At 40.2% G+C, this 25,364-nt stretch overlaps 1 protein-coding gene across 1 annotated transcript in view; it reads right to left on the bottom strand.

The window, feature by feature from the left end:
* KSR2 (kinase suppressor of ras 2) overlaps window positions 1-25,364 on the bottom strand; it is a 195,708-nt gene that overhangs the window by 11,638 nt on the left and 158,706 nt on the right. The window contains exons 8-9 of the mRNA XM_044685446.1: window positions 16,749-16,845; window positions 12,488-12,621 (exon numbers count right to left, since the gene is read on the bottom strand). Coding sequence (XP_044541381.1) covers window positions 12,488-12,621; window positions 16,749-16,845 — 231 coding nt within the window. The remainder of the gene's footprint in view (window positions 1-12,487; window positions 12,622-16,748; window positions 16,846-25,364) is intronic.

Genomic DNA, 25,364 nt, shown 5'->3' on the forward strand with positions numbered 1-25,364 from the left:
GATGAGGGTCTGAATTGGAGTGGGAAGCCGTATAAAGGGAGAGAAAGAGGCAAAAAATAAATAAAATAATAAGCTATAATCCCTCTTAGGCTAAAGAATCCTACCTCTAGGGATGAAAGAGACTTGAGAGATCATCTAGTCCCATTCCCTCATTTTGAATATGAGGAACCTGAGGCCCCAGGAAGGGGAAACTCCTTGCCCAATATCCCACAGGCATTAAGGATCAGAAAAAGGGATCAAGCTCAGGTGATATATTTGGTATTTTTTAAACCCTCATTTTCTGTCTTAGATAGATATTAAGTATTTCTTCTAAAGAAGAAGAGCAATAAATGCTCGGCAACTGGGGTTAAATAACTTACCAAGGTCACACAGCTAGGAAGTAAATGTCTAAGGCCATATTTGAACCTTGGTCTTCCCAACTCCAGACATGGCTCTCTATCCACTGAGCCACCCAGCTGCCCCAAAGTAGGTTGTATTTCAAAATGACTATATGTGTAACTTTAGGTGAATCACTGCACATCTCTATGGTTCAGTTTCCCTGTCTGTAAAATATGGGGGTTGGACTAAGCACCCCCATAAGATCCTTTGCCTCTATCGAGCTTTGATCCTCTACCTGGGATGCTGAGTTCCTCCTCTACAGTCTGATGGTCTCAGAAGGCAGAAAGTTTTCTCCGCAGCCCTGCCCAGGGAAGACCAAAGGGATGTGAGACATCAGTGACTGTGACTTCATTAAGTGGGTTGTGTTGTCCTTTGATGCAAGATACTTGTGCTTTGAGCCCAATTTCATCTAAGGAAGCTGGAGAGCTTTTCAACCTTGGCCTCTGAGAGTCGGCAGAAAGAGAAGTGAGGAGATGAAACGAAATCCCCCTCCCACCCTCAAAAGCTGGGACTGGAGAATGGAACTCAACTAGAGCCCAGGGGCTGGGGGAGTAGGAGTTAGGGCTGCTCACTCTTTCCTTGTTGGTGGGCCTGTGAAAGAAGAGAAGGAATTTTTTTTGTTCTTTGTGAGAGTTTTGGGAAGTTTAGAAGCCCCCCCAAACCTCCCAAAACTCTCACAAAGAACAAAAAACAACTTATTCTTACTTTTATCTGAGTCCCAGTAGCCCCTGAGGATGGAGGATGGTCAAGAGCCATCAGAATAAAAATACTCTGGGATGAAGGTGACAGCTGAGTTCAGTGGTTTGTTGGGAGGAAGTCCTCAAAATAGCCAATCATAGGGGGCAGCTGAGTAGCCCACTGGATTGAGAGTCAGGTCTGGCCTGGGTTCTAATATAGCCTCCAACACTTCCTAGCTGTGTGATCCTGGGCAAGTCATTTAACTTCCACTGCCTAGTCTTTATTGTTCTTATACTTGGAACGAAAACACAGTATTGATTCCAAGATGGAAGATAAGGGTTTAAAAAAATAACCAATCATAGAGATGCTGTGAGTAGGCACCCAGGAACCAGAAGTGGGTTCTTGAAGGAGATGCCTCCATTAAGCCTCCAAGCACCATGTTTCTAAGATAAGAGGGAAAAAGAAGACAAAACAGCAAATCCAAATCATTGTGATGATGATGATGATGATGATGATGATGATGATGATGATGATGATGATTAATAAAACAGGCAAGAGGTGGAATCATCAATGGCACTTTTGGAGCAGTGGCAAAGCAGTTGCGCAAAAAACAAACAAACAAAAAAACCTCCCTCTCTCCATCATCCCCTACTTTGCCACAGCTTCAAGGTTGCCCTGGGATTTGTTTTTGACAAAAACAAACAAACAAAAAACTCCAAAAAGTTAGAATATTCTAGGTATTTCCTCCACTATTACTTCTTTTTTTCTCTTCAATTCTTACTTTTTGCCATAGGATCAATTCTAAGACAGAAAAACAGCATGGGCTAGGCAATCAGGTTTAAATGACTTGCCCAGGGTCACATAGTTAGGAAGTGTCTGAAACCAAATTTAAACTCTGGTCCTCCTGACTCTGTTCCTGGAGTTCTACCCATTGTACCACCTAGCTGCCCCTAAATGGAATCTTTTCTAGGCAAAACATCCCTGCCTCCCTCCCTCATTCTTTATGTGACATAATTTCTTTGTGCCTCTGTTTCCTCATCTGTAAAATAGTGAATGTTTTAGTTATGCATATTTGAGCTGTAAATCCTAGTCATTGATATAATTTAAGAAAGAAGCCAACCAACATTTGAACAACCCATTTGCCCATCTCCTTTGCCAGTTAGGTGAAATGTAGAAATAAACAGAGTTGCTGAGATGATATAATCCACTTCAAAGAAACAGTGTCAGAGTTAATCATTGAACTCAGACATACAATGGGAAGCTTCATATTCTGAGTGAGAGGCAGCCAACCAGGGTTCATGGAATGCTGGACTTGGGTACAGAGAGGTAAAGCAACTCTCCTAAGGATGCACAGGTATTAAGTGTCAGAAGCATAATTTGAATCCAGGTCTTCCTGATCCCAAGTTTATCTGTAAAATGAAGGGGTTGGACTAGATCAGAGAATTTGAGAGATGGAAGGAACCTCAGAGACCATCTCTTTTTGTTCTTTAGTCATGTCTGACTCTTTGTAACTTCATTGACCATAGATATCCATGGGGTCTTCTTGGCAAGGATACTGGAGTGATTTGCCATTCTTTTCTCCAATGGATTTTTTGTCAGACAATCAGAGGTTAAATGACTTGCCCAGGGTCACTGAATTTCCTGACTTCAGGCCCAGGACTCCATCCACTGAGCCACCAGGCTGCCTCCTAGGCATACAAAAGTTAAATGACTTGCCGAAGATCACAAAACTAGGAAGTTTCTGAGGCTGAATTTGAACTCATGTTCTCTTTAATCCTGTCCCAGTGCTCTTAACCACAGAACCTCAGTGGCCATCTATTCTAACACATAGATAAAACGAATCCTCATTCAAACATGCCTCACAAGTTAGTATGCTTGTCCCCCAAGAAGGAAAAAAAAACACCTGAAGGGCTCATGAATCCATTCTGCTTTGAGATAGCTCTCACTGCTAGGAAAGCTTTCCTTATATCAAGTCTACATTGACCTCTTTTCAACTTTCCAATGGTTCTTGGTCCTGCCCTTTGGAGTCAAGCAGAACAAGTCCAATCCATCCTCCACCTGACAATCATCTCCACCACTATTAGCATCATCATCTTCAGTATCCTCCCTAGTATTTATGTAGCACTTTAAGGTTACAAAATGCAGCCTGTATTTTCTTTCACAACATGGCTAACAGAGAAAGGTTTTGCATGACTACACATTTATAATCTTTATCAAATTATTTGCCTTCTCAAAAGAGAGGGGAGGGGAAGGTCAGAAGGAGAGAATATGGAACACGACATTTAAAAAATAAATACTATCAACTGGGGAATGGCTAAACAAGATGTGGTATATCATTGTAATGGAAAACTATTACACTATAAGAAATGTTGAGTTCAGAAAAACCTGGAAGGACTTATATGAACTGATACAAAGTGAAATGAGCAGAACCAGGAGAACAGCGTACACAGTAACAGAAATATTGTAAAATGATGAACTGAGAAGGACTAAACTCTTATCAGCAAAACAAAGTTCCAAGATAACCCCAAAGGGGTTATCTTGATAAAATCATTTTTTTGATAAAAGATCATTTATCTTGATAAAAAATGCTCTCTATAGCCAAAGAAGGAACTGTTGGAATCTGATTGCAGATCAAAGCATGCCAAGCTTCACTCTATTTCCTTCATAGGTTTTTTATTGTATTTGTGATATGTGTCTTTAGTCATAACAAGGGGAATATGGAAATATGTATTTTAATGACAGCAGAAGTATAATCTATATCAGACTGCCTTGGGGAGAGGGGAAAGGGAGGGAGAGAGAGAATCTGACTTGAAAAATGTCAGAAAATAAATGCCAGGGGGCAGCTGGGTAGCTCAGTGGATTGAGAGCCAGGCCTAGAGACAGGAGGTCCTAGGTTCAAATCCGGCCTCAGACACTTCCCAGCTGTGTGACCCTGGGCAAGTCACTTGACCCCCATTGCCTACCCTTACCACTCTTCCACCAAGGAGCCAATACACAGAAGTTAAGGGCTTAAAATAAAAAAAAAGAAAATAAATGCCCAAAATTATTTCTATATATAATTTTTTAAAAATTAATAAAATGTAAAAGATTAAGTTTTTTCTTTATAATTGGGGAAAATAATATGAAAAATTAAATGTAAATGAAAAAAGCTTATAAAATGTTTTATAAATATTATTTCATTTTGTTCTTCACAACAACCCAGGGATTTAGGCATTATTATTATCTGCAATCTACAGATGAAGAAAATGGAAGTATATGGAGGTTACCCAGGGTCCCAAAGCAAAGATGCTTCTGAGGCTGGATTTGAACTTAGGGTCTTCCTAACTCCAGGCTCAGTGCTTCGTCTACTGTGTCAAACCTAAGATTTTTCTTCTCCATCCTCAGTTTTTAGGAAATTAGAGCCTCTTGTTTTACTGGTTGTATTGCTCTAGTAGATCAATGTCCATCCTAAAGCATAATTCCCAGAACTGATGATAGATCTCCTGATGTGTTATGGCTAGGGCAGAGTGTAGGGGGCCCTGACCCCTTCAGAGAGCATCACAGGTCCCTTGCAGCTCCATCTATGAGTCAAGGAGCTCATAATGCAGCCAGGAATTGTCATAGGGAATGACACTCTCTTCATAGCTGTATTATAGCTACACTCATATGCAACTCTTCCCTTTTTACTACACTTTATGCTTTTTAAAACCCTTTCTTTCCAGAGCCCCTGGAAAGTAAATGGTCATTTTTACATAACCATTTTACAAATGAGGAAACTGAAACTTAAGTGACTTATCAGCTTCATACAAGTAGCAATTATCTGAGGCATGATTTGAACCTAGATCCCAGATTCTAGATCCCAGAGTGCCAGGTCTAGAGTCAGGAGGATATGAGTTCAAATATGAGTCACCCTGCACAAATAATCTTACCTTGTTTCCCCCAGTTTCCTCATCAGTCAAATGATCTGGAGAAGGAAATGGCAAACCACTCTAGTATTTTTGTCAAGAAAACCCCAAATGGGGTCGTGAAGATTCAGAAATGACTCAGTGACAACCCAGAATCTAAACTCTTTTTATTCCATGAAGCAATGCTACATCCATTTGTCAGTCTAGTGCCTTGTAAAATGTGTGCTGAATGGGCAAGCCCAGAGAGACTTTAGTTCTATAGACATAAAATGAGGAAGATGAACTAGGAGATCCATGGGGTCCATTTCAAATCTAAATCTATGGTCCTCAATCCGATTCTCAGAGGTGATGAGGGAAGGTATCATTTTTAATAGATGAGGAAATTGAGGGAGAATGGATAAGTAACTTTCCTATATAATATTGGGAAAGAAATGAAACCGTGGAAAAGCAATGAATTTAGAGTCAAAGGGCTTGAATTTAAATCACATCTTTATTACTTGAAGAGGAACATCTTGGGGAGAGTCACTTAACTTCTCCGGGCCTCAGTTTCCTCATATGTAAAAATGAGGGGGATGGACTTCTTCCAGCATTTAATCTCTGATTACTTGGTAACTCTGTGTTTTGAGGGAAGTCTCTAACCTCAGTTTCCTCACCTGTAAAATGAAGAGACTGAACTAGAAGATCCCTAAGGTATCATCAGGTTCTAAGTATAAGAATATCAGATAGTGAGTTCCTAGGAGGAATGGGATGACTTCTGGAATCCTGACTCTTAGCTCCTCTAAAGTCTATATTCATTCCAAATTTAAGATTTTAGGAAATGGCCCTCTGCACCCAATTTGGTCCCTGTTGCTGGCACTGTCTGTCTCAAATGGACCTGAACCCAAAGTTGGGGTCTGGAATAGAACAGAGACAGCAGTCAGATGCCACTGGGCCACATCAAGCAGACTCTTCACCTACAGTCAGCCAGGATGTTGGCGTCAGAGCTAGAAATTGGATCTCTAGGCTGGTATTTTGCCCACTGAGCCATGGTATCTCTGATGGAACCATACTAATCACTGAAATCGATGAAGCAGTATGGGCACAAATCATGGCAGTCAATGAGGCCAGTTAAGTTTTGTGATATGGGCACATGGGGACCAGAGGAGGAAGGAAGGGACTAATTGCCAGTGACTGGGCAAATTAAGCTCTCCTAAGTTTGGGTTATAAAACTTTTTCATCTGGAGAAGCCAGTTTGCTATGGCCCAGGATCCTATAGAGTGCCACAAAGCATGGGCTCTAAGTACAATGATGATAATCCTCCAAGTTCTTCCCTGTCATTTTTACACCTTCCCTCTACCATCCCCTGGGCCATTTTTGTACCTCCAGTCCTCCTTGGAGGCAGCTAGATACTACAGTGGATATAGTGTGCATCTAGTGTCAGGAAGAACTGAGTTCAAATCCAGCTTCACACTTTTTACCTATTTAGAGAGACAGTGTGGCATAGTAGATATAGAACTGGTCTCAAGGTCAAGGAGACCTGGGTTCAAATTTTGTCCTTGCCAAACACTGGCTATGTGAACTTGGGTAAATCCCTCAACCCTCATTTATAAGTCAAAGAGTGGATGCTGATCTGTACTGGAAGAGTTTCTTTTTTGAGAGTATCCTACCCAGATGAAACTATAGGTCTGGTTTAAATATATATGTGTGAGAGATCTATATCTATCTATATCTCACATACTATCATACATACATACACACACAGAGACACACACATATTAATAAATCTTCCTGGACAGAATGTAAATGTTAATAATTGATCCTAGTTCCAAGAGCCTATGCTCCTTGCCTCGCTTACAGGGCTTCAAGTGGGGCCCCTCCCAGCATCCCTGATGGTATCTGTATTTTCATAGATGACTTGAACAACAAAAACTCCCCAAGATCCAAATTAATGCTTCTTTTATGGCTATATGGAGGGTAATGACCCATAGATTTACAGCTGGAAGGAACCTTGGGTGTCCAACCCCATCATTTTACATAGGAGAAAACTCAGACCTACGGAGATAAAATGTTAGATCAGCAAAGCCTACAGGGCATCTCTTAAAACCATAATGCCTCAGAAATCCAACTAGGTAGCTGCTTCTCCTGAAGGCAGAGAAAAAGCAGCATCTTGACCCTCTGCAAATGTTTGTGTTCTCATGAAACCACTGAGGAATCATTCTTTCTTTCTCTAATGGAACTTCTCATTCCCTTTCCCACCTCCCTTCTGGATCTGGCAAATGGACCAGAGACAGTGCAAGCTATGATTATGCTGATGCTAGTAATAGATGGGTAGTATGCAGGCAACTAATTAGCCCCAAAGCTAACCATATGCTTTCCCCACCTCTGTTATAACAGCAGCCTATGGTAGAAGGGACCCTGGACTATGAGAATGTAGTTCTTCCACTGTTTCTAACTAGCTGTATGACCTTGGCCAAGATGTTTTCTTTCTCTGGGGCCATTTTCCTTTTCTGGAAAATTATGGGGCCTGTATCAGAAGCTTTAAAATCTATGAGCTTCTGAGGTGTTTTCCTTACTTTTAGAGAACACAATTTCCAGCATCATCCCTCTAGATCGTGAGCCCAGCTTCTCCCTTTGTCTTTGATGGCAGTATCAATGGTGAGGTTCCCTAATGCTGCTGGGCAGGAAGACCCATGGCAGTCATTATTGCCTTGGCAATAGAGACAACAGAACACCTCTTTGCTTCCTCACCTTGATGACTAGTGGAGACCTGGCCCCAGTGTCCAGTATATGGAAACCTGACCAGCTAAGGGATTGTAGAAGCAGGGGAAGACAAGTGTGCCCATAGCCCATTGGACAGTGGAAAGCCATGCTTTTGCTCTAAACAGCAAGACAATCCCCATGTACCTCCCGCTTATTGAATTGAAGAGGTCAACTTAACTCATAGAGCATCTTGATATCTGTTCTTGAGTCTGAAATAAAAGGATAAAAGCCAAGCGAGCCACTGGTGACCTCTGAGGATCACACATCTAAAGCTGTAGCTAGGTCTGAGACAGTCTCTTAGGAGTTTATAAGATAGTGTCCAAATACCCAGGTTGCATCAGGCAGCTTATATTCTCTCTCCCTCTCCCTCTGTCTCTCTTTCCTTCTCCCTCTGTATCTGTCTCTCTTTTCCTCTCCCCCTTCCCTCCTTCTCTCCCTTTCTCTCTCCCTCTATCTCTGTCTTTCTTTTCCTCTCCCTCTTCCCTCCCTCTTTCTCATTTCTCTCTCCCTCTCACTCTGTCTCTGCCTTTCTTTCTGCCACCCTCTGTTGAGAAATGAGCAGAGAGGGCCAGTCTTACTCTAAACCCACTGAGTTCCTTCAAATGGTGAAATCTGGACCCTTTTTCCTGTTCTAATTAAAATGATCAACACCCTCCTCTCTTCCTTTTAATAAGGTATTAAAAAATCTTTCTCCAAACATCATTATTGCTAATAGCCAAGAGAAAAAAGGGAGGAAACAAGAATATACACACTTACAGTATGTCAGAGTTAGAAAGAAATCCAGAGACCATCTAATCCTAACTCTAATTAAACAAACATCCCTCTTCAACACACCCAACAAGGAATTGACCATCCTCTATGGGAGATCACTATTGTTGGGGAATCTACTCCCTCCCTCCATTCATTCTATTTTGGGACATCTCTGTAAGAACTTGTTTTTTCCCCCTGACATCAAGACTAATTTAAATCTTCTTTTCAAAAACATAGTAACATCTTTTTGTTTTTAAATCACGTTTATTTCTTCTAAATATGTTTCTCTCTACTTTGCTAGGAGACAGCTTCAGCCCAATGAGATGACAACCCTACGCTCTGGGTTCTCTAGGGCCAGAGATGTGAGTTCAGCTCCTAGTGAATCCACGCTGGCTGCTTTGTCACTTTTCTGTCATCCCAGGACTTTGAGGTAGGAGTAGAATAACAATGAGATAGTCAAATAGCAAAATGAAAAATGATATAATAGTATGGGTGATGTCTTTTGACTTGTACATAAATTGGATTTAAGTGATGCAGAGTTGCACAAAGTCTTCCCCTTCATTCTCTCTTCCAAAGTTATCGAAGTCCAATGGCAAGACAAAAGTCAAGATGTCTGGCAGTTGGTTCAGGGTGCAATGGATGACCTTGGCTTTCTTGATGTCTAACCAAACTCTAAGTGCTCCACAGAGCTGTTTCATAAACCTCCATGGCCAATGGAACAAATTGTTCTCATTTGCCAATTTTACTGGGGAAATCTTCATGTGCTTGGGTGGACACCCCTCTAACTTATTGGTGGGTTTCAGGCTTTTCAGTTTCTCTTATCCTGGGTTAACCTGCCTACTGATATAGTTTTAACAAATTGTGGCCACTGTGCAAGTTACAGCTTCTTGGAGCCACAGGTGGAGTGAAGAAGGGCTGGATGCTCTCCCCCGTCCTTTATAGCATAAAGCTTTCAGTGATTTGTCAGATGCCTTCAATAAGGATGAAAAATGGCATCAAAATCAGCTACTGCACTGAGAGTGAATTGTTCAACTTGAAAAGGCTACAAGCCAAGACTGAAGTGGAGAGAGTTTGTTCACAATTTTTGTTTGTGGATGATTGTGCATTCATTGCAGCCTTTGAGGCGGAGAGTCAACAAAGCAAGGGTTCTCTACTGCTTGTGCTAATTTTGACCTGATCATTAACGCCGAGAAAACAGAGGTTCTCCTTTAGCTAGTACTGGTTAGAGCAAATGGAGAAAATTTTGAATTCTGTGAATAAGTTCACTTACCTTATTAGTCACCTTTCCAGGGATGTCAAGATAAACGATGAAGGTGATATACGCATTGCCAGAGCTAGATTAGTGTTTGGGAGGCTCCAAAGGAAAGTGGGGGAGAGGAGAGCTATTTGGCTGCTTGCCAAACTGAAGGTCTGCAGAGCCATTGTACTGACCTCATCATTGTATGTCTATGAAAACTGGACAGTATGCCAGTGCCAGGCTAGAAAATGGAATTGCTTCCATTTTAATTGTCTTAGGAAGATTCTGAAGATCACCTGGCAAGATAAGGTACTGGCCACCGAGGTCCTTTCTCAAGCTGAACTGCTAAATATTCAAATTCTACTAGGAGAGCCCACCTCCAGGGGGCTAGCTATGTTATCTGAATTCCAAAAAACAAAGATATTTTACGGAGAACTCACACAAGGCAAGCCCTCACATGGCGGTCAGAAGAGAGATGAGTTCACTGGAAAGGTCTCGATGAAGATTGCCAATTGTGAAACACGGGAGACACTGGCATGGAATTGTCCAACATGGTGAACGCCCATCAAGGAAGGAGCTGTGCTCCATGAGCAAAGCAGAATTGCAGAAGTTCAAAAGAAATGTGAGATGAACACACTTATAGACATCTCTATCCCAAGTGTTCATATGAGCTGTTTGTGCCCAACTCTTGGGAGATCAGTCACAGCCAGACACACTATACATTGGCCCCGATGTTATGATGCCATTTTGGTCTTCTTTGAGTATGAAGGACAACAACTATGAGGCAGTTCATTGGTACAGTGGATAAAGAAGTAGATTTGTAGTCAGGAAGACTGGAGGTCAAATGCTGCCTTTAGACAATTACTGACTGTGTGACCCTAGGCAAGTCACCCAGCTATTCTTTGACTCAGTTTCTTCAGCTGTAAAATGGGGATAATAAAGGCACTTTCCTCACAAGAGGACCAGACACGATTATTCATGTACTTTGTCATGGCCACAGGTGCATTTGGGGGCAGTGAATAACTGTAAGGGGACGGTGATAGTATGTGACAGGGGGCGCTAAGTAATATTTTTTCTGGAAAGGGGGTGGTAGGCCAAAAAAGTTTGGGAACCACTGTTCTAGACACTTCTCAAAATGTTAAATCCCTTTTTAAAAGGAGGTGCCCAAAATGGCCACCATGATATTTCAGGTGAGGTGTGTCAACAGCAGAGTACAGCAGGATTTACTGTCTCCTTAGCTTCTTCCATAGGAAGAGAAATACGTTGACACAGGAAAAGAAAGAAAAACAGAGATGTTTTGAGAGTATTTAACTCACTTGCTTCATTTGATGGATGTGGAATGAGGCCAGAAGTTAAGACCACACAAGTAACACATAGCAGAGCCAGGACATGAACCCAAAGCCTTTGGTTGTTATGTTATAGCCTTTACACAGTTTCTATAAGAGGGTATCTTGAAAATACACAGAATCTGGGATTCTTGGACTTGGAAATTCTAGGTAACTCCCCAAGGAGCATTCTGGATGAAGAGTAATCCATGAATGTTGAATGAAATGGTATTATCCTTAGTGGATAGCAATGGCACCTACCATTTGGAGTTTGTTTTTGAATAATGGCAACAGCCTGCCATGGGGGATAGATCACTGCATCTAGAGTCAGGAAGTCTTGAGTTTGAATGTTGCCTCAGACCCTTACTATCTATATAACCTTTGTTGAGTTATTGGTTGGTCATTGTCCTGCATACTTGAATAGGGTCCCAAATGGGTGATGTATTTTGACTAGAGCATAAATTGGATTTAAGTAAGGCAGGCAGAGTTGTGCAAAGTTGTCAGCCTTACTTTCTCTTCCAGGCATTGAGGTCCAGTGGCAGGACAAAAGTCAAGATAACTGATGTTGGCTCAGGATGCAGCAGATGACCTCAGCTTCTTCAATGTCTTCAACATCTTCTTCAATTTCTGTAAGAAGCCTTCTTATAGAAATCGTGTAAAGGCTATAACATTGGACACAACCAAAGGTTTGGGGTTCATACCCTGGTTCTGTTATGTATTACTTGTGTGGTCCTGACTTTTGACCTCATTCCACATCCATCGAATGAAGTAAGTGGGTTAAATACTCTCATAACATGTCTGTTTTTCTTTCCTTTCCCATTCCAACATATTTCTCTTCCTATGGGAGAGGCTAAGGAGACAGTAAATTCTAAGCGCTCCACAGAACCTGCTTCTTCTATTGCTTTCACTGGCCCTTGGAACAAATTGTTCTCATCTATCCATTCCTCTGGAGGAAGTCTTTGTATTCCTGGGGTAGATACCACTCTCCTAGCTCGCCAATGGGTTTGAGACAGTTTACCAGAGTGTGAGCACTGTGAATACTCCAGCTTCTTGGAGTCCCAGGTGGTGTATAAGTGAACACTAAGGGAGAATGAGTAGCCCTAAAAAGGCTCAGCAAGCCCTCATACCAGAGATACAAGTATTCCCAGAACTCTTTCCACTAAGCCACTCTTTGACTCAGTTCCCTCATCTGTAAAATGGATAAAATAGTAACACCTTGTAAGGATATGATGAGAAATAGATAAGATTTCAGAGGTAATGCACTTTGTAGATTTTAAAGACATGAAAATGCTTTTATTATGATAATATCATCATTATTATGATTTTATTACTCTTATTCACTTGCCTTATTCTTCTTTTTGAAGCCAATATTCTGGATGGGCACATGGGGACTCAGTGAACATGGAACAGAACAAAATAAAGATGGAGTAGGACTAGGGACCTAGGCTATGTGAAAACTCAGCTTCAGAGAAACAATACCCAGTCCAAATCCTCACCTGCCCGCCTGCAGCACTCCTGAAATGCTGAAGAGCCCGAAGTCTGTGATCACCACTTTACCATTGTCATAGAAGACATTTTTGGACTTCAGGTCTTTATGCAGGATTCCTTTGGCATGGAGATACCCCATGCCCTGGAAGAAAAAAGGAAATGGAAGATTCAGAATTAGAGGGTCAAATCTTGACTCTGCTTGCTATCTGAGTAATCTTATTCTTATAAGCATAGTATAAGACTTCCCCTCACCTAGAAAAGATTTTTCAGGGAAAGGTCCCAAATTCAAGCTATTTTAAATAACGTCATGGGTCTAAAGCATGCATGTCCACCATTTGTACTTCTGGAATGACTGGTGTTAGAGAAAATGATGATGACAGAGCCCACTCTCTTCATCCCTTCCCTTATGTCTAGTAGTATTTCTCTTCCCTGATCCTCCATCCCTATTTTCTCCATCCCAGCATGTTGTTGGTAAGCTAGAGGGTGATCCTTCAAAATTCTCCAATGATGGACAGACAGATCAGCTTCTTCATCTTTCCTCTTGTTTTTGATTGGAATCCTTAAAAAATTTCCCAGGACCTCAATGATCCCATTACATTGTAAGGAGGGGATGTGAAAGGAGGTGCAGAGGCAGAAAAGAACATAGAAAAGTGTGTGTGTGTGTGTGTGTGTGTGTGTGTGTGTGTGTGTGTGTTTTGGGGAGAGGGAAGAAAGGGAGCCAGGGGAGATTCAGAACTAGGAAGTGATCTGAAATTTATAAATTTTAGCACTGAGCACAATAGATAGATAGATAGATAGATAGATAGATAGATAGATAGATAGATAGATATTTTCTTGGGAGTGTTGTACACAGAATAGTATGCTTTAGTGGTAAGAGTGCTGGCCGTAGAGCCAGGAAGACTGTTCTCTGACATAATCTAGCTTTTTTCTCAGTGTTCTAGGCAATTCTTTAAGACTAAACTATGGAAGAAGTGCTGCTCAGTCCTGGTTGAAGGAGTTCTTTCACTGGGGACTTCTCTTTATCAAGGAAATCATAAGTCCTGTCCCTATTTCTACAGAACATTTGTGTAGGAAGGGATCTTAGAAATCAACTAGTTTGATGCACCCATTTTATGGGTAAGGAAACTAAGACTCAAGAGAAGATGTATGTCACTAACTAATGGCAGAGTAAAGTTATCACAGTGCAGTGCAAAGTCCACTGGATTTGGATTCAGAGGACATAGGTTCTATTTCTGACTTGGGCAAATCATTAAACCTCTTTGAAGCCAACTTTCCTCCTCTATAGCATGAGAAGGATAGACTAGATGGCCTTTAAGATCCTTTCCAACTCAATATCCCTAATTCTGTTACTCTCTGAGCCTCAGTCTTCTCTATAATAAGAGGAAATTGGATATGGCCTCAGAGATTCATTCTAGCTCTAGGCCAAATGATTCTGAGAGTCTTCTGTAGCCATAATAAATTCTTATAAAGTAACAGAGTCTGAGTGGTAGACTGGCCTTCTCTTTCCAAGGCCAACAAAGATGCTTCATCATATTCCAGTCCATTAGATGAAAATGGCTCCAAATAAACAATTAGCTCATGGTGGGAACATTTGGAGGGTTGTCTGAAGATGACCTATCAGGTCATTAGCCAAATTGCTCTTGAGAAAAATGAAAGCCAGCGGGTCAGAAGAAGATTTATGATAAGAACATATGCCCTGGAACCATCTTTATTTTTCCTAGAAATGGAGAGATTTCTTCTTTTGTTAAAATGGTCATTTTTGATCATGAGCCAGGATGCTGATGGTTGAATCACCCAGAGGAGAAGAGGAGTGAATTTTGGAAACACAACCTTCTAGTCAATCAGTGAGTAGGTGTTTGCTAAGTCATAGAGAATTTCTTTAAAGAGCTGGAAGGAAAATTAGGGGTCATGTGTTCCAACCCTCTCATTTTTGCAGATGAGATAACTGAAGTCCAGAAAGGTAGAAATTACTTGTCCGAGGTTTTTGCTACCTACTCAGTGAAAGAGACAGTATTTAAATTAAAATCCTCTGCTCCCCAAAGTCATCCTCTTTCTATAGTACAACCCTGCCTCTATAGAAGGTATATGGCATAGTAAATAGAACACTGGATTTGTAGTTAAAAAGGGTATAAATCCTGCCTGTGACATTTACCTACTTTGTGATCCTGGGCCAAGCACTTAAAACCTGAACTTGGAGTCTCAAAAGAGACGATGCTTAGAAAGTCTTTGTTAACTTTATAAAGTTGAAAATCATCCAAAGGGTGATGGAAAGGTACAGGTTCTAATATGTGACAAACAAGGAAATATGAAGAAGTAGAGGAAACTATGACATCAAAAGAAGTATGGGAGTAAAAGAAGGCACAGGGTGAGAACAAAAGATATTCCAAATGTTCTCCATCCAAGAGAAAATGCGGAAGGGTCATGGTGCATATGTTATACTTAGCAAAGGTCATAGACAAGAGTCCTTGAAGATGGGGAAATACAGTTGGGTCATGATGTGCTTCATTGGAGGGAATAATGACTCTAATGAGATCACATATCTGTTGGAGAATGTAGGTATTTGAGAATAAATGCCGGTTATTATTAAGGCTGGAAGGAGTCTTGAATGGCCACCTCAGTTTCCCCACTTCTTGCTGAGCTATACTTTGTCAATTCCAGACAGATGATAATGTAATCTATTTTAGAAGATACCAAGAGAAGGGATTTCGATGAAGTGTCCTTTAGCCTTTCTATCTCTAACTAACCTAAGGAATTCCTTCTTTATGCTTAATTTTTATCCCTTTTGCTGCAGAATATAATGCAGGTTCCTACTTGGATTTAATAGAGCTGAATGGAGGTAAATGCCTTCTCTGTGACTTGATCTTTTGGATAGTTCTGTGATTTATTCCAAAATGGAGTATCCTCCCTTTGGGACATAGTGAGTTTCCCATGGCTAAAAGTATTCAAGTAGAGCCTGGAGGTCTACTTATTTGGGATGCTGTAGAAAGAGGATTCTTACTTAATTATAGTTGGTAGCTACTTCCTTCTAATTCTGAGATGATGATTGATGATAGATTGACTAAGTATTGGCAGAGCTGTCCTATGAAAGAAGGATGAGACTTCCTCTTGGCTCTAGAGGGCAGAAGTAGGAGAGATGGATGGAAACTGAAGAAGGAAAAATTTCTTAGCCACTGGAATGATGCAAACAGTAGAATAGGCTGCCTCAGGAAGTAGTGGGTTCCTTCTCATTCAAGGTCTTCAAACAAAGGCTGAATGACCACTTGGGGATATTATAGAGGGAATTCTAGACCAAGAGCTCAATGCAGGAAGGCTAGGATCTTTGCTTATCAAAGCTCGGTCCTCCCACTAGCCATTATACCAAAGACATCTCACTGATGCTTTTCAAAGATAGGCAGAAATGGATGGCTTAAGACTTTCAAGTATTTCTCATGAAAAAGCCAGAGCTGCATAATAGCTCTGTTTATAGATGCATAGAAATTCAAACATAAGAGTTAAGAGAAAGATAAAAATGTAAACATTAATAAGCAGTCATAAGGAACTAAACAAAGATAAACTACTTTTATTCATTTTAATATGGAGAGATGATGCATGTAACCCCTCTGAGCCCTATTACCATCAGGGGTCATAAAGAGTAGTTTTGTTATGTGTTGATGGCTTTAAGAAAAGAATGGAAAGAGATGGGAAGAGGAATACATGGAGAGAAGGATGGAAAAAGAAAAGGAAGGAAAAGGGAAAATTATCTCACATTATTAGGGTGTGCAAGTAGACACTATAGAAACAAGTGGAGGTGGTGCAACTAATATGACCTTTCTTATCTGAACTGGTAAAATAAAGGAGGGGAGAAGTTTTCCATAAAATTAGTACAGAAATACATTTTAATCAACAGTAATTTAAATATCTTTCCTTCTTTCTTTCTTTTGTGCTCTCATTTTCTACCTTTCTCTATTTCCCCATTTTCTTTATTACCTTTTCTTTCTCTAGCCTACTTTATTTTTTTCTATCATTCTTTTCTTTTCTCATTTGTTTTTCCTTCTTTTACTCTCTTCTTTTCCTTTTCTCTTTCTTTTTTCTTTCCTTCTCTCTTGTTATTTAATTCTTTCTCTTTATTTTTACCCCCGTTTTTTCCTTCCTTCCTTCCCCAGAGTTGGTGTGATTAAATCAATTTTCAACTCTTTGGATTAGGACTTCTTCCTCCAGCTTCTATTCCTGAGGAAGAAGCTGAGTTTGGAGGGGTTCTGGAAAGGAGAATTGTGTCACAGACTTCAGTACCTTCACAATCTCTTGGGCAATCTGCCTTGTTTTGTTGACATCCAAGACAATTTTGGCATCTCTCACCACTGAGTACAGAGTCCGTCCTTTACACAGACTGGAAAACAAAAAGGAAAGGAGAGAAAGAGAAGAGTTACATATATCACAGGGAGGCCACATGTATTAAAATTATATACAAATAAGCAGTCAACACAATTAAAACAGCAAACATACAGGTCTCCATCATAATATTTAGACTATAAACATGGGAATGAATCATAGAGTCTTCTTTTGGGTGCTTCTGTAAGGAATGTGCTTCAGATTCCTCTAGCATGAAACTCTGAGTATCTGAGAATGTGAATGAAATCTTTGATCCAAAAATTATTATGCCAATGTTCAATATGCTCCCCAACCTCTCACAGATTACAGATAATGAGCTCTCAAATTCAGGTCCATAATCAATAAAGATCAATAAGTACTCTGTTTCAGGGTGCCAAAATGAACAGGGAACTGACACTCCTTATACACAGGCAGAAATAAATGAACTTAGTAGTACATGTAAGAAAGAATAATTAAGTAAAATAGAACATTTTCATATAGTGTGCATACTGAATCACAAATTTAGAATCGGAATGGAACTTAGAGATCATTTCATCCTACCCTCTTATTATTCTATAGATAAAGAAAATGGTGACCAAAGAGGTTAAGTGACTTATTCTAGGTCTAGTATAGTGAATAAAAGGAAGAAGTGGAATTTGAGCCTAGGTCTGATTTCAAATCCATTGGTCTTTCCATTAGACTACATTGCCCATTCTCCTTTAGCTGAACCCAGTTGAGTTCTTCTTAGGTGAAGCCCACTTTTCCCCTTTCCCTGGTGGGTCCTTTTCTAAGGACCTTGGGAAATCCTAGTGTATCTGTCCTTGGGTCATATACTATCCTTTCCTTCCATGATCCATGATGTTTCCCAGAGGGGTTGGTTTCTGCTCTGTACAACTGGAATTATGTTAAGATTTTGATTTGAAACTTGTTGCCAGAAATACTGTCTAAATGGAAGGCAAATCATCTATCTCCCACACATTTATTCTAGGAAATTCTTGAAGTCTACAACACACTGAATAATGATTAAAAATTTAATGAGGACTAATAGTGATTATTTTTCACTCAAGAACAGCACAAGGAGCCATCAGAAAGTCATGAGCAATAGGAAAGGAGATATTTCTAATATAGTGAACTTGAGCTACCTAGTGTAACATATGTGTGTGTGTGTGTGTGTGTGTGTGTGATGTGCAAGGCTTTGTGTCTGGAGGAAACAAAGGCAAAGGGCTCTGGTGATAAAGTCTCATGGTAGCTAGAAAGTCCCTGGTAAGGTGGAAGTACTGGGGAGTAGATGCGGTGACCAGCATGGTTGCTTTAAAGCCAGAATGACCCAAGCCAAGGATTCTGAGGTTCCTAAAACCCTTTTATGAGATGCCAGAGAAGGGTATGAATATTTATCACTCTGAACCACAAAGATCCAGAGGGTCCTAACCCTGAGTAGTGGTGTTACAAAGGAACCCAGTGTGAGATCAAGCAGAGGTGATCACCTAGAGAGTAGAGCCTGATCCTGGCATGAAACTCCAATTCAGGAATTAAAGCTAGAGAGATGAATGAATCAAGGAAAATGCTGACCAGCATACAAAACTATTGAAAATACAGAAGTCCTCCCCAAAGGAGAGAATAACTCTATAAAAACTATAGGTAGAGACTCAAAGGAATATGTATTTTCACAAGGACTATATGAAATCTAGAAGAATAGAAGCGAGAGATTAAAAAAATGCAATAAGAGGTCTTGAGGGAAAAAAATGGAAGAAGAATTAATAGCTGAGAAGAGACTGGTAAACCTCTTAGTTTTCAATGGGGAGGGGGAATGAGGGTTAGCCAGTAGTAATGTCAAAAATAGGGGCCATTGAAATTTTTAAAAAATATAAACACAAAAGAAGGAAGTTCAGAAGGAAGCCTAGATAAATAAGGCATAGAATATGTAGAATTATACATATATATGTATATATATATGTATTTCAAAGCAGCATGAAATGGAAACCATTTCTTTTGCTGTTCTATATTGTAAGATAAAGTAATATCCACTAAATCAAAGCACAAATTATTTAATTAATTAATGGGGCAATCAATTAATTAATTATTAATAATTGCTTGAAGTAGATGAAAATAAAACTGTGAGTAAAGAGCAGTTTCTCTGACTGCGAAAACAGGAGAAGAGAAAGGGTGGAGTTACAGAAACTTTTATCTACAAAACGTAAGGACATAATGTGGGGATGAAAGAGCAATGCGGGGGAAATGTAGTTCAAGGGTACAAAATTCTAATTATACAATATGGATTCTCATAAAAAAGAAATATATGTTTCTATACATCATAATAATGTTGTTATAAGAAAAATATAATATAATATAGAGAAAAACAGAAAAGAAAAATGCTCTTTTTGGTGGTTATGTCAAGGATTTTTTCATAAAACAATTAAAAAAAATCCTTACCTTCCATTGTGTAATCAATACCAGGAACTGATTCCAAGGCAGAAGAGCAGTAAGGGCTGGAGAATGTGGGCTAAGTGATTTGCCCAGGGTCACACATCTAGGAAGAATCTGAGGCTACATTTGCAAAAACATTTTTCTAAAGGTGATTTGAGGGCATCATTTATACCTCTGGGCTCAGGAGCTAGGATTGCTCATGATAACTGTGGCTCAAACTTCTCAGCTCACAGATCATTTCAGATGCTATGTTGGCAGATAGGAGAAGCTAGGAATTTATTCTACTTGCTTTTCTATGAGAAAACCTCACCAAAATTAGTGGAAAACAATGACACTATTGATAAGATCCCTGAGAGGAGATATCTAAATTGGGTCGTTAGGAAATTCACATAATCATTTATTTATTCTTCAGTCAAGTAGGTGTCTAATCCTCATCATCTCTCACTTGGACTACTTCTATAGTATCATAGGCTTCCTTATCTCAGACTCTTCCCACTCCAATCCACCCTCCACTCTGCTTCCAAAATGGTTTTCCTAAAGTGTAGTTCTGCTCATGTCATTCCAGTCTTCAATATCCTCTGCTGTTCAGTCTCTTCAATTGTGCCCAACTCTTCATGACCCCATTTGAGGTTTTCTTGGCAGAGATACTGAATGGGTTTGCCCTTTCCTTCTCCAGTTCATTTTACAAGTGAGGAAACTGAGGCACATAGTGCCTTGCCCAGGATTGTACCACTATTAAGTATCTGAGGCCAGATTTGGACCTAGGAAGATGAGTTCTTGACTCCAGGCCTGGCACTTTATCCATTGTGTTACCTAGCTCCTCTTCAATACTGTCTAGTGTATAACTTTGGAAATTTCCTTTTTAATTTAAAAAATTAAAAAAATTTATTTTTAAATTTATTTATATTTTATTGATTAATTATGAAAATTTTTCCATGGTTACATGATTCATGTTCTTTCCCTACCCTCCTCTCAACCCCCTCCCATAGCCAATGCACAATTCCACTGGGTTTTACACGTGTCATTGATCAAGACCTATTTCCATATTATTGATATTGGCACTAGGGCGATCATTTAGAATCTGCATAACTTTGGAAAACTTATGTGGGAAATTTTTTAATTTGTAAAAAAAATTTTTTAATTACTTTAAAAAATACTTTCTAATGGTTCTTTATTACCACCAGGATCAAATATAAACTCATTTACTTGGTGTTTAAAGCACTTTATAAAGCTCTTTCCTACCTTTCTCAGATTCTTATATGTTAGTCTCCTTTATATACGCCCTATTGGCAGTTCCTCCACACTGGCTACTTGTTTTTCCTCACACATGAGCTCCATTTCCCAATGGGATGCTTTTTGCCTTGTCTGCCCCTAAGCCCAGAATACCCTCTCCTAACTTCTACCTCTTGGAATTTCTGCCATTCTTTAACACTCTGCTCAAATTCTCCCTGTTACAGGAGCCCTCTCCCTCTTCTCTACCCCCTACCCAAGATGGTAGCCATCTGCTTCTCTAAAGCTACCTTCTGTCTATTTACTCTGTAGTAGGAATCTTCTATGTGCTGTATGTGACCTGGCAACTACTTCCGTGGGTTCTGTAAACCCCTACATTCTCAGGAACCACAACTTCTAAAGACCCAGAAAAGAAAGCCTTTGCTACCTAGTTTGAGTGGTTCAGCAGCAAAAATGGACATATTTTTCTTTTGGTGGAAATATATTTTAAAAAGTGTTACCATTATCTATTTGATTGCTGCAAGGCAGTATAGTGAATAGATCTCTGAATCTGGAATCAAGAAGACCTGAGTTCAGATCTGACCTCATACACTTGTGAGTTGCATCACGCTGGGCAAGTAACTTAATCTCTTTTCCTCAATTTCCTCGAGCGCAAAATGGGGAAAATAGCATTTATCTCTTTAGAATTATGAGGATTGTGGGTAACAGAAAGCTCAAGCAATGTCTTTTTTTCTGTAATTCCTCTATCTTGCTCCTAACCTGGTTTGTATTGCAACCTCCCACCTTATCGTTGACCCTCCTTACCTAGAGTTTGTGAAAATTGTGAAAGAAATTTCTATTTACTCAGGTTACAAGAGATAGTTAACCTAAAGTGGATTCTTTCCTGTTACGAGCACCCAGCAACAGGTCTTGACCAATCCTGAGGTACCTCATACCCAAATCACCTCTCACCTAAATCAATATCTATATAAGTTTTGTATTTTTGTTACTTCCGATGCATCTCTACCCAGGGGAATGGGGCTCCCTTGCTGTGAACTCAATAAGCCCCTCTTTGGTTCCTGGATTTATGGCTTGGGTTCTGGTTCTGGTTTGCTCTGGTACCCACAATCTTGCCTACAGGATGAAATGGGGTAATATTTTTAAAGCATTTAGCATAGTACCTGGCACACAGTAGGTGCTTAATATAGGATTATTTATTACCATACTTTATTATTATTATTATTATTATCCTCTCTCCCCTGTCCTAAGGGCTTTCAATCTGACAAAACTTCATATATGTATACATATGTGTACATACATACACATACATACACATGTCACATGCTAAGTGCTTAATACAAGATTTTTCACTCATTCATTTATGGTTTTTTCCTCCATAGATTGAGGAAGAGGGTTGCTTTTTCTTTGTGTTCTCAGAGTTTATTACAGCACATAGATCAGCATTAATAAATGCTAATTGGTTGACATAATAGTCAAGAAGACCAAAAGGAACCATTCTGTCATCCATGTAGAGCAATTTCACATCCATAGTATCAGAGCAGGAGATTTAAGTTGAGTTAGACTTCTGCTTGTTCTTCAACAATGTCTTGTTAGAGAACTTTGCCACTTGGTCTCTGATATGCATGTTAATGAAAGGATGAGTTTATTATTTCAGTTACAAGACAATCTTCATGGGACCCAGGGAATTTACTTCCAGAGAAATTCTGACTTTTAATTCATCTGATTAACATTTATGGTCTACCTCCTCTTGGCACTAAAATTTACATGACAACCTCTTCCCATCCTTACCTAGCACCTGCCCCAGGTGAGGCATCTGGGTGATAAAACAGGGGAAGGCAAACCTACTTGGATCCCCATAGCACCCTTGCCCAGGGCCACTCCATGTGATGATTTGTTATCTATCCCTTGTTGTCTCTCCAAACCAAGCCTGGCTATCACTACTATGCATTAGCAGATTATACTGATGCCTGTGCCTAGAAGAGGGAGGAGGAGGATGGGCTATATAACCAATTAAAATCTAATCAACATTTAAATTTCTGAAATGGAGATTGTATGTGGATACCATCTCCATCTCCTCCCACCAAGTATTTTTTTCCTGAATTCCCACCTACACTCATTATAGGTAGGAGCTAGGAGGGAAAATCTTCTTCACTGATGCAATAAACCTGAGAAAACAACTTAAATGGGCTTCAATATTGTGAGATGTTAATTTGATCTAGGTTAATGATATGACAGTGCTCTCTCCCCCTCTTTCCTTCCCATCCTCCCTTTGGATGGAAGCTACTACATCTTCATATTAGTGTTTTAGGAAAGAAGGTAGAGCTGGAATACACCCAAACTGGCGCCTATTAGACTCATTATGTGCCAACTTCTATAGCTGCCAAATTGATTTTCCTAAAGTACACATCTGCTCATGCCATCCCCTCTTCCTTCTTCAATGAATTCCATGGCTCCCTATTACCTCCAGGATCAAATATAAAATCCTCTGTTTGGAGCTGAAAGTCCTTCATGGGATGTCCACTTGCCCTCTTCCCTTTGCGGTCTTATTCTTAACTCCCTTCCACATGCTCTGGGTTTCTTGCTGTTCTTCCAACAAAACATTCCATCTGATAATTGCAGACATTTTCACTGTAACTCTCTCTCATGCCTTTCCCTTTCTCTTCCTCTTTGACTCTAGGTCTTCCTGGTTTCCTTTGAGTCTCACCTCCTGCAAGAAGTTTTTTCTGATTCCCCTAAGCTAGTGCCTTCCCTTTGCTGATTATCTCAAGTTAATTCTATCTATATCTTGTTTATACATAGTGGTTTGCACTGTTGTCTCTCCAATTTCACTATGGACTCCTTCAAGGCAAAGACTTCTTTTTCATTTCTTTGTACCCTGGTGCTTAGCCCAGTGCCTGACACAAAGTAGGTGCTTAATAAATGCTTGTTGACTTGATTTGCTAAGGATTAGGCTCCGATCTAGACACACAGAGTTAAAATGGAAAAGTGTCTGTCTTCAAGAATCTTGCATTCTATTACACATAAGTACCAATGAGAGAGAGAGAGAGAGAAAGAGAGAGAGAGAGAGACAGAGAGAGAGAGAGAGAGAGAGAGAGNCTGCAAGAAGTTTTTTCTGATTCCCCTAAGCTAGTGCCTTCCCTTTGCTGATTATCTCAAGTTAATTCTATCTATATCTTGTTTATACATAGTGGTTTGCACTGTTGTCTCTCCAATTTCACTATGGACTCCTTCAAGGCAAAGACTTCTTTTTCATTTCTTTGTACCCTGGTGCTTAGCCCAGTGCCTGACACATAGTAGGTGCTTAATAAATGCTTGTTGACTTGATTTGCTAAGGATTAGGCTCCGATCTAGACACACAGAGTTAAAATGGAAAAGTGTCTGTCTTCAAGAAGCTTGCATTCTATTACACATAAGTACCAATGAGAGAGAGAGAGAGAGAGAGAGAGAGAGAGAGAGAGAGAGAGAGAGAGAAAGAGAGAGAGAAAGAGAGAGAGAGAGAGAGAGAGAGAGAGAGAGAATATATCAGTAACTGGGAAAGGAGAACTCAGAAAAGCAATCAACAAACCTGCAAAGAATTGTGCAAGGTATGGAGTATAAAAAGACAAAGGATTTAAAAAACAAAAGAATCTCAATCTCAGCACTTTGGACAGCTCCCAAGGTGGGTGAAGCATCTCCTGGTTAAATTTAAATTCATTTCTTTGTAGCTTCCATTCTCTAGATCTGCCCTCAGGAATCTTTAATTTAGAAACTTTTCACCTTTGCCTCTGGAAAACCACAGTATCTCTTAGAAGAAGCCTTTTCTGACCTCCTTCCTAGTCAAGAGAAGCTCAAGGAGGTTATTTTGGCAAGACTATAGAGAGAAGGAAGGGAAGTAATGTTAAACATGAAGAGGAAAGGCAAAGTCTCATTGTGCAGTCTTCATGGGCAAGTCACTTGTTGGATAAATAGATGTAGGATTTCTTAAGCACTCACTGTGTGCTAAGTACTAAATGTTGAGGAAACAAAAACTAATAAGCAAGACTGTCTCTACCCTCAAGGAGTTTAGTTTTAATGGGGACGAACAGCACTTAGAGGGGGGCGCTTGCCTGGGCTGGGGTGCCACTATGTTGGCTAAGGGCTGATTGATGAGATGTCTGGTACAGGTTGGTTGCAGACAAACTAAGATGGAAGGTCATCTATTAGAGTACAGGGTAGGTCCAGGTTCCCAAGGAGGGCAGGTGGGGATGATGGCCAGAATGGGGGTGGCAAAGTGTAAACATTTCTAGGAAATAGGAGCTACAAAGACAAGTGATACAGAGTCCCTGGCCTCAAAAAGCTTATAGTTGAAGAGAGCTGACTAGGTAGGTGCCAGCTGCCATGTATCTATGGGACTGTTTACAAGCTCTAGGAACCTTGGCAGTCAGCTTCCATCCCCTGGAAACCTGGCAAGTCATCCAGCCAACAGGACCATATTAGTATGTTGGGTATTTACTGTAAATTAGCCTGAAAGTAGTTTTACTGGAGCTGGAGGAGCCCAGCTCCTAAAGCACAGAAATATTTCATCTTTCCTGGCCTCTGTGGGGTGGAGCCACATTGCTGAACAGATGGTCAGCAACAGAAAGGATGATGGCACTCCAAGCCTGGCTGGTCCAAGTGCCAAAACCTCATGGAAAGCTCTGGGAACCAGGAGGTGGAGGGTTGATGATAAGAGAAACAACAACAAATAGCATTCAAATAGCATTTAGAAGTTTGCAAAGGGCTTATTTATTTATTTATTTATTTAGAGAAAGCAATGATAGAGAGCCAGCTTTAGATCCCCAAAGAGCTGAGTTCAAGTCTTATACACTACTGGTTGTGTGGTCATGGAGAAGTCACTTAAATTCTCTGTGCTCTAGGCAACTCTAT

The sequence above is a fragment of the Gracilinanus agilis genome, chromosome 1 (assembly GCF_016433145.1).
Source record: "Gracilinanus agilis isolate LMUSP501 chromosome 1, AgileGrace, whole genome shotgun sequence".
In the NCBI taxonomy this organism is placed as follows: Eukaryota; Metazoa; Chordata; class Mammalia; order Didelphimorphia; family Didelphidae; genus Gracilinanus; species Gracilinanus agilis.